General features: G+C 51.3%; 2 protein-coding genes across 2 annotated transcripts in view; one reads left to right on the plus strand and one right to left on the minus strand.

Annotated features, from left to right (window-relative positions):
* The window catches only part of MMAB (methylmalonic aciduria (cobalamin deficiency) cblB type), a 66,640-nt gene that overhangs the window by 4,961 nt on the left and 52,000 nt on the right, over window positions 1-9,679 (minus strand). The window lies entirely within an intron of this gene.
* The window catches only part of MVK (mevalonate kinase), an 11,307-nt gene continuing 2,206 nt past the window's right edge, over window positions 579-9,679 (plus strand). Inside the window, exons 1-7 of the mRNA XM_017734696.1 lie at window positions 579-596; window positions 673-944; window positions 1,926-2,081; window positions 4,897-5,000; window positions 5,827-5,872; window positions 6,672-6,762; window positions 7,151-7,267. Coding sequence (XP_017590185.1) covers window positions 579-596; window positions 673-944; window positions 1,926-2,081; window positions 4,897-5,000; window positions 5,827-5,872; window positions 6,672-6,762; window positions 7,151-7,267 — 804 coding nt within the window. The remainder of the gene's footprint in view (window positions 597-672; window positions 945-1,925; window positions 2,082-4,896; window positions 5,001-5,826; window positions 5,873-6,671; window positions 6,763-7,150; window positions 7,268-9,679) is intronic.

Genomic DNA, 9,679 nt, shown 5'->3' on the forward strand with positions numbered 1-9,679 from the left:
GGCCGAGGGGGGGGAGCCGCTGCCCCGGCGGAGTGAGGGGCTCTCGGCACTGCTCGGTGCCTTCTGCTCCCCGCATGAGGTGACCTTGCAGAACCCCCGTGGGGGTGACCCTGCAGGGGGTTATTTGTCCCCCCTGCAGTGTTTCAGAACCCGGTGTCTCTGACCCCGCTCAATGTGCGTTTCACTGGCCTGTCCCTGCATTTCTCAGTTACTTACGTCCCCCTTGTGACCCTGCTGATGCTCAGGTGTCCGTGTGTGGCCCTGTTCCCTTCTGTTTGGGGTTCCAGGGACTTGTTCCCGTGCTGCTGTGACACAGACAGGAGCCAGCCTGGGTCCACATCCCAGTGTGTTACTGGTGGGGGCCAAACAGGAGCCTTCCTGAAGCTGCTCAGAGCTGGGGGCTCCTGGGGAAGTCAGGAATACAGTGCCTGTTTTCCTGCCTGTCTGTCCCACACCAGCCCTCACTAGAATTTCTGCAGCACCTTGTGCTGGCTGGAGGCCCAGGATATCCCAGTTCCAAAATCCACATTCTTTGATGAAGAGTTTGTGACCTGCCGAGTTTTCCGTAGCGATTATGGATGGATGCACTGGGAGGTGTAGGCAGGGAAACACTGGGATTTCAGAATGGCTGGTGAAGATGTTCCTTTTACTTTATCACAAATCCTCAGGTAGAACCTGAAATTGGCTCCAGCTGTTTCTGCCTACTGTAACAGAAGGTTTTGTTGTAAATACTGCTCTCAGTGTAACAATTCCCTGGTTTCTAAGTGTTTAAACTCTCCCCTGCTTGCTTCCATAGCTGACTTTGATGAGTCCAAGTCCCCCAGCATAGAACAGCTGGATGCACTGAGGGAGTTTGCTGGAATTGCTGCTGGAGCCTCAGCTCCAGAGAGCCTTGCTACTCTTGCCTTCCTGTATATGTGCCTGGCTATTTCTGCTAAGTATGGGTAAGGCTCTCCTCCTGCCCCAAAATTTTGGTGGTGGGTGGGTGCCCCAGGCAGGTGAGCTGGGAGTCTCTGCTCTCATTTAGTTTTGAGGGCTGAAACCGGAGCAGTTCATGCCACAACACAGTCACAACACAGACACCCTTCCCTCCAGCAGGCAGCTCGTGTCATCCTGGCTTAGGCTGGAAAAACAGAAATAAGCTGTGAATTTGTTGTCTGAACTAAGTCTGATCTCTTTATGGGCTGGATCTCCCTAAAACTGTGAGAACTTGGGGCTGTTCCAGTTCCCAGCTTAGCCCAGCACCGTTCATGATCTCGGTGTGACTGGATGGGTGCTCAGGGCAGTGTCAGAAACCAAAGCAGAGCCCAACTTCTGTATTCTCATCCAAGAAATCAAAGACTAAAGAACTGGGACATGCAGCTGGGTTGTGGTTTCCCTGCAGTCTCAGGGTGGCACTGAGACTGTCACTCAGCAGCACTGAAAAGCTCCTGGGTTTGGTTTTGGGGTCTGTGACACAACCCAGGTGTGTTCAGTGGAGCAAAGGGACGTGGATATGTCCATGTTCCATCTTCTCCACCAGCCTGTTGCTCCAGTGGGACGTGGCTGTGCAATTCCAGATTTGGGATGTTTACACTTTGTTCCGAAATACGTTTAAAATCCAGTTTACAATCTCTGAAGGGGCTCTTTGTGGTGCTGCTCAGGTATTTAGTTACCAGGTGCCCCTGCTAGCAGCCTGACAAGCTGTGCCAATCATGGATCCAATTCAGGAAGGCTTTATTCCAGCACAATGGCTTGGCCAGGCTGCTCAAATTTGGGAGTGAGCCCTCCTGAAGCCCCTGTGTGTCAGATGCATGTGCTGACGTTGCCAGTTTTCACCCAGCTTTCCCTGAGATCAGTCCTAATCGGCCTCCTTTGCCTTTTTAATGTTGTCTGGAGGTGGAATCCGGGGTGGTTGTGTCAGTCCCTGTGTGTCTGTGTTCCAGGGATGTGCCCAGCGTGGATATCGTGGTGTGGTCGGAGCTGCCCACAGGAGCAGGGCTGGGATCCAGCGCTGCCTATGCTGTGTGTCTGGCTGCAGCCCTGCTCATGGTGTGTGGAGCCATCTCCTGCCCGCTGCAGGAGGGAGAATCCACAGCCAGGTAAGGAATTCCAGCCTGGGATGCAGAGCTCTGCTCCCTGTGCCCCACCTTTCCTTTTACCTGCACACATTCTGGCACTGCCACCTCTCCTGGTCTCTTTTGGCTGTGACCACAAGTGACACCCTGAGCCCATCTTCTGTCCCTGCCCAGTGTTTCCAGCCCTGTCCCAGAGACTTTGTAAAACTCCTCCTGTTTCCCTTGTCTAGTGTCAGATAAAGAAACCTGAAAAAGGGGGAAAAAGCTTTATTTTTTCAATGGAGTAGAACACACTGAAATTTTTCAACCTCAGTTTCCTCTGTCTCTGAGCATCTTACGGGTTTTGCTTTGAGTCCTCGAGGATCCTTTCTGGGGTTTTTTTGCATCTCCTGTGAACTTATTTCTGCATGTGCTACATTTCCTCCTGATCTCCTGCCTGTCTTTCCCTTTTATCAGTACCTGGTGAAAGAGAGTTTCTTTCCTTCTACCCTTGCAGTTCACCTTTGGAAGCCTGGGGTGCTGTGCCCTGTGTGAGAGGAGGCTGTTTGAAGCTGTTAAAAATCAAAGCTGGAGGGGCACAACCTCTGTTGTGTGGGTTTTTATGTGGGGCTGAGAGTGAGACAGCAAGGGGGGTGGTTCTGTGTTCTGCCTCTGAACCAGAATTTGCAGCCTGACCCAGAAACAGCTTCTTGTTGGGAGCACTTTGCCCCCTGTGCTCCAGAAAATCTCCCAAATTGGGAAATGAAAGAGCAGTGAGGATATCTTCATTCCCTGCTCGCCCTCCGTGGCTTCAGCATGGATCCAGCATAATTCCTGCCTTCCAGCTGCTGTGCAGAGAGATGGGGGTGTCAGACTTCAGAAGGGTTTGGCTTCCCATGGCAAGAAAAGAACAGCAGGATAGAGAGGCTCCTGTGTCGGGAGGAATCGCAGCCTCTCAAAGAGGATTAGAAACAAGTGGTTTACAGCGCTCCAGTTCCTGAGGCTGGAGGTGTGAGCTGTTTGCTGAGTGCTCCCAGATTAAATCCTGGCAGGTGGAATGCAAGGTGTGTGGACATGGATAAAGACATTCAGCTGAGGCCCAGGGAAGTGGGAGTGAAGTGAAATGGTTTCTGGATAGCAGGTGGCTCTTGGAGTTTCTGCCTTGCCTTGCAGGATGCTGTGAGGCTTTTCCAAAATGTGGATTTGTGCCTCTGCTCCAGCGTGGAATACCCATCGAATGGACTTGTGGTGTGCAGGCAGGGTCAGAGGTGTGTGTTTTTGTGCTCAGACTGAGAGCAGGATGAGATGGGCTATTGGGAATTCCTCTATGGGAGGGGGTGAGGCCCTGGCACAGGGTGCCCAGAGAAGCTGTGGCTGCCCCTGGATCCCTGGAAGTGTCCAAGCCCAGGTTGGATGGGGCTTGGAGCAGCCTGGGCTAGTGGAAGGTGTCCCTGCCCATGGCAGGGGTTGAACTGGATGGGCTTTAATGATCCTTCCAACCCAAAGAATTCCATGATTCCATGATTATGATAAGTTGTTTGTGCTTTTGGACAACTTTTTGTGTCAATTTCTTCTCTATGGATAAGGAAACACAAGGAACAGCTTAGTTATTAAAATAAATATGGCATTATTGTGGGAAAATGCTTTTTGGATCCAGTTTTGGTAGAACGTGGTAAGGTCTGCAATGCTGTATGAACATCTCATAATCTCAGAATTATTTGTTCTCACCACAAACCTTTGAAGTGCGTTGATATCCTACACATCTTACAAATAAGGAAAAGGCAGGATGAAGTACTTAGAATTAAAAAGCAAAATAAAATTAGATACCATTAAGTGTCTGAAAATCAGAAAGTAGTGTTGCTCCAGATAAAAATTAATGGGTCTCATTTAACAAGACAGTGATACTTATATGTCACATGTAGCATTTTCCTGGAAGTTTACTGCTGATAAAGAAGTCATTTCCAAAGCTTTAAGGATATTAATGAGCTACTTTGAAGTGCTTCAGAAATATCTGTGTTAAAATAAAACTCAGCAGATGGGTACAAAATCATGGAAAACTACTGGAGCATGGTAGTTTGTTCCTAAATATTTTTTAAAGCCAAAATTGACAATAATGAGAAAATTGTTCTCAAAAGGCATAGTGTATGTGATAAAGTAGAAAAACTGGTTTACCTCTTTCATCCATTATCTTTCCATATTTTGAACTGGGCTGTTTATGATCAGCCCCATAAATCACAGGCTGCCGCTGTTGGTTTGATGGTTTGGGGTGAGGTACATGGGTTAAAGGTGACAGCTGCTGTGGTTTAATTTTAGCAGTTTAAAAAGGAGGAGGTGTTAATAACTTTGCCCACACAACCCCACCTACCTGGAAAAAACACCTTGAAGACAGAGTTCTAGGAAGAACTCAGAAACAAATAGAAGACAGAAAGAAAACTAATATAGGGAGAGTCTTGTTTGCCAAATTAGAGCTGTAAGAAAGGAAAAAAGGGCAGAGATGGAGCACCACCCTCACAGGGAAGAATTCTTTCCTAGTATCCAATCTAAACCTGTCAATCTCTGTCAACTTTAAGCCATTCCCTGTTGTCCTGTCATTCCAGGCCCTTGTAAATAGTCTCTCTCCATGTTTCTTGTAGCCCTGTCAGGCACTGGAATTAGGTGACCCCAAGACTGAACAATCCCAACTCCCCCAGCCTTTCCAGTGTGTGGTTAACACACCATGTTTGGTGAGGTGGGGATGAGTCGGGACTTGAATTCCATGAAATCTGATCTTTACCAGGTCAGGGCTGGAATCTTCCTCCTGAATCTGCTCCCTCCACTGGTTTGGAGTGGTTTGTGTTGGAGTCATTTCCTTGCCTTCCAGGTGGACAGAAGAAGAGCTGACACTGATTAACAGCTGGGCCTTCCGAGGGGAGCGGGTGATCCATGGCAATCCGTCGGGTGTGGATAATGCTGTTGGCACCTGGGGTAGGTGTGTTTGCTGCTTCCCAGGCAGAAACTCCCAAATTCAGGTCCCTGCTTTTGGCCTGAGCACAGGGAATCCTTCCCTGCCTCAGTTTGCCCCGTCTGTGAGCTGGGCCTGGAGCCAACTGGAATGTTGGGAACAGGCTGCAGGAACACCAGAGCTCTGTCCCCCCCCAGGCAGGTGCCACGAGGCAGAGACCTCGCTGCAAATAACTGATACTTAAACATTCTGCAGTGAACAAAGAAACCTAATCCTGTCCCAGGGATAATGCAGGGGAAAATGCAGTTGGACAGCTGTCATTTAGTTTCAATTAGCAGCGACTTCCCAGTGTTTTGAAAGTGTCCTTGGAGGCTGTTAATAATCTTTCTAATGAGACCTAATCGCAGTGCCTCTGTGAGGGTAGGAGCCAAGTGAGACATTCCTTCTGGACAACGAAATTCCACGCTGCAGGATAGCTGCTGACACCCAGTGCACACGTTCAGTCCCTGGAACCCCACGTGCTTGGCTCTGCTGTGGGGAATCGCTGCTGGGTTCTGGTTTTTTTCAGGAAAGATTTCATGCTGACCAAACTCTTTGCCTTTTCAAAAAATTATTTGATGTGATCCTGGAGGAGAGGAGAGCAAAGGGAAAGGCCTTGGGTTAAGCACGTCCAGCCAGACCCTCTCATTAAGGTGAAGCAGGGCCGTGCTGCTGGAGAACATGGTTCATTTAGCTGGTGTTTCTTGCAATTACTGTCACAGGCTCTGGGTGAGGTTCTGAAGATGAAAGACCTTCTGTGTTATCTCTCAGCTCGCTCTGCACTGAGACAATACATGTATTTTACTTTAGGTGGAGCCCTGAGATACCAAGCAGGAAAAATCACACCATTAAAGAGGTAATACTGGAGTTTAAAAATAACCCTCACACACGGTGGGTGGAACATGTCAGAGAGGCTCTGGGTGGGTGTTGGAGGATATGAGGATGATGGGAGATGGCTGGAATGTGGGAAGGGCTCTGCAGCCCCATTTTGATTGTGGGCAGCCTCAGTTGTTGGGGTGGATGGGGACAATGAAATGTTTGGTCATTATCTGACATTAGATGAACAGAGCACAAAGGATCAATATTAATTTCATGGCATTATGGGCAGCATCCTGGCAGCAAATGACATTGTGGGGAGGGAGAACTTTGTGCTTACCTGGTGGTGGGAAAACACATTGGCAGAGAGAAATCCGGGTCCTGTGTGTGCCTCCTGCCAGAGAAGTATAATCTAACTCCATTAAAATCTTTCACAGTGCATGAAATTTCTCTATTAGCAGTTAATGGCCACTGCTGGCTACCCTTGTAGAGAGTATTTCAAAGGAAAAAATTTGCTTGAAAAACATGGATTTCAGTAAATACATGACAGTCCTATTTATAGCTCTAGTACAGTTGTTCCTTGTTTCCAGGAGGAACCAGCCTGAACCCAGCCAGCATTGAAGCACCTGCTGAAGTTTTGTAAAATGAATGGGACTCCTTAACTTGGGTTCTTGCTCAAAGAGGCCTTTTGAGGCAGAACAAGCTGTAGCCTTGGGGACTGGGAAGGAAAGAGGCCAGGAGATGTTCCCTGCCCGTGGCAGGGGGTTGGAATGAGATGAGCTTTAAGGTCCCTTCCAATCCAAAGCGCTCTGGGATTCTCTGCCTCCTGTTGCTTCCAGGGTGCCCACTCTGAGGATCTTGCTGACCAACACAAAAGTCCCTCGGAGCACCAAGGTCCTGGTGGCTGGTGTCAAGGAGAAGATCCTGAAGGTGCAGGTGGTCGTGGGATGGAGATGTGGGGGATAACTTTGGGGAGATAACCCTCATGTGGGACAGCAGGTCTCACAGGGATCTTTTGGGAGATCCCTCCTGTGGCCACCATCTCCCAGCTGCCTGGGAATGGGGTTTCATCTCCTCCCTTCCTCCAGTTTAACAGGAGTTAAAATTGCCAGTTTTCAACCATGAAAAGAGCAGTTCCTTCCTCTGGCCTGTTTCCTTCTCTTCCTCCTTTTTCTGCAGGCAGGAGCAGGTTACCATCGCCCTGCTCTGGGAATGAGTGAGGAATTGCCCAGCTCAGAGAGACTGGGACCAGTTTCCTCCCAGTGGTATTGAAAGAGCAGCAAGCAGGCACCTCACATCCCTCCTTCCCCCTTTCCAGTTCCCTGCCATAATGAACCCGGTGCTGGACTCCATCGATGCCATTTCTCAGGAGTGCCAAAGTGTTCTGGAAGCGATGCCTGCAAATCCATCACCGGAGCATTACCCTGTGCTGGAGGTAAGGGGCTTGCTCGCCAGTATTTTTAGCCACTGTTACTGTTGAACATCAAAATGTCATTTAAAGAACATTAGGTCTGAAAAAAAAAAAGTGATAGCAGGAAATGTTCAGTTCCGAGTGAAACCGTGGTCTGGGTGTGCTGCTTTTAATGCCCTTCCTGGAGCCAGGAGCCAGAAGCTGCTGCTGGTGCCTCTCCCCAGCTGTGTGCAGGGAAGGAGGGAGCAGGCCTGGGGCTCTGGAGGGTTTGTTTCTCTTACATGGAGTGATCTCAGTGCCACAGCTCTGGCAGTCGCTGCCTGTGAAGTAAGTGCTCTGTCATTGCCAGGGCTGGAGTGAGGAGAGAGCCCAGAGCCACTGGTTTGTGATGGACTGACTGGTTCCCAGCCAGCTCCTGGTGTTCCATGCTCATCCTGGCTCCAGAGAGCCACAGACAGAGCTGTGCCCAGGGCTGACCTGACATTGATGCACGAGGTGCACACAAAGATCTGTTTGTCTTGGCTTTGCTCATAGAGGAGAGGCTGGGGAGGGGGAGGAACAGGCTTCCGAGTGGAAGAAGTGCTGAGAGTGCTGTAATGCTGCTCCACAGCACCGTGGGGGAGGGATGTGTGGCCATGTCCCAGCTGAGGCAAACCTGGCCTGGCCCGGGGAGCCAGCTTGGACACTCAGGAACCATTTGGTACCAGTCCTTGTTGGCATCTGGATCCCTCCCCTTGGCTCTCAGGAGGACCTCTGCTTGTCCTTGCTCTTGCTCTGGATCGTTCCCGTGGGATTCATAGCAGAGTCCTGCTCCCTTTGCACCAGGGGGATGGTGGGATTCTGGACCCACTGGGGTGGGCTGAGCTGCCATCAGCTGGGAGAGGTCTGCAGTCTGTTCACAGCACAGCTTCACACAACTCCTCATCCTAATTCCACATCCTCAGGCTGTCAGAAGGATCAGGGGACAGGGAAGAGGGGGGAATAATTCGAGTTACGCTTTGAGATCCTCACGTGGAAAATGCCAAAGCATCCTTGTGTCCCACACCCAGGAAGCAGCACTGCGGTGAGCAGGTTGAATCTTGTTTTGTCTTGTGCTTGAAGAGCCCGCAGAGGCCCAGCTGATTAGATGCAGCACATATATATAAAAATCTATCTTTGGGGCTGTTTCTGAAATGTGCAGCTCTGGCCAGCGCTGTATTTGAACCATGGAACTAGTCTAGTGTGTCATAAGCTGTCATCGGATTCCTGGCAGATTTTGGATCAGGAGATGACAGGTGTCTTGGATCATCACAGGCAGTGCTGTGCCCTCACTCAGGCATATAAAGAGGCCTCTGGATGGACGTGTGTCCTGCCCAGCCTGGAATGGGTGGTGGCTGAGCTCTGCCTGCCGCCAGCTCCTTCCTCTTCCCACAGTTCCTTAAACAACGGGCAGAAATGCTCTGGAGGGGGAGAGGGATTCTTTCTGCAGTGCCCCTCCTGTGTGGTGCTGGCAGGATTCCTGGGTGGAGCTGAGGGAGGGGGATGTGGCTGACACTGCCCTGCTGCTCCCTGTGCACAGAGTCCCTCCCAGCTCACCAGGAGCTGCAGGCAGGGACGAGCTCAGTGCCACTTGCTGGGGGAGGGAGCACAAGGCTGCTCTTAGGAAGCCTCTCTGGGACTGGTCCTGTCCTGGCTGGTTCCTGGCTTGTGAAACCCTCTGGGAAGAGCCACTACATGCTTTGGAGGGCATGGAGTCGGGCTGTCAGAGCAGTGTTGCTGAGAACAACCTTCCTCTGCTGCAGATGCTGATGGGCTGGGAGGGTCCTGTGGTGCCCAGGGAGCCTGGGAGCTCCTGGCCCTGTTCCAGACATGCTCCAAGCACAGGCCAAGCCCTTCCCTGTGCTCCTGAATTCCTCACCTGTCCTACTGGGAGGGGAGAAGCTGTAACTTCCACTTCTGTGTGGTGGTGTCCATCCCTTGGGCCGTTCAGACCGTGCTGCTGGGGCAGCTTTCTCTGGGAGTAGCGGGTCTGGCTGGGTGGGAAGCATGGCAGGGATGCTCCCACAGCTCTGCCAGGAGGATGGGCTCGCACAGAGGGGCCTGTGGTGCTCCTGGAGGGAAGGACCCTCTCGACCCCACTTGAGCTGGGTGCCAGATTCCCGGCGTGGTGCTGCCAAGAGGCTCCTTGGCTCCCAGCCCGGGCCCTGCCCGTGAGGAGGGAGCAGTGCTGCACAGACCAAACACGGGGAGGTCCCTCCATGTCACCTCTCCAGCAATGCCTCAGCCGTGTCAGAAGTACCTGGATTTGGCTTTGCCAGATGGATTGCAGAGTAGGGAGCAGGGTGACAGCCAGGAATGAGAGCTGCTGGCTTGGTGCTCTTCCCACAGCCAGGGAGGGGCCTTGCACAGCCTCCTGCTCAGCACTCGAGTGACAGGGCAGAGGACAAGCAGTCAGGA

Source organism: Corvus brachyrhynchos, unplaced genomic scaffold (genome assembly GCF_000691975.1).
Source record: "Corvus brachyrhynchos isolate BGI_N302 unplaced genomic scaffold, ASM69197v1 scaffold114, whole genome shotgun sequence".
Classification (NCBI taxonomy): domain Eukaryota; kingdom Metazoa; phylum Chordata; class Aves; order Passeriformes; family Corvidae; genus Corvus; species Corvus brachyrhynchos.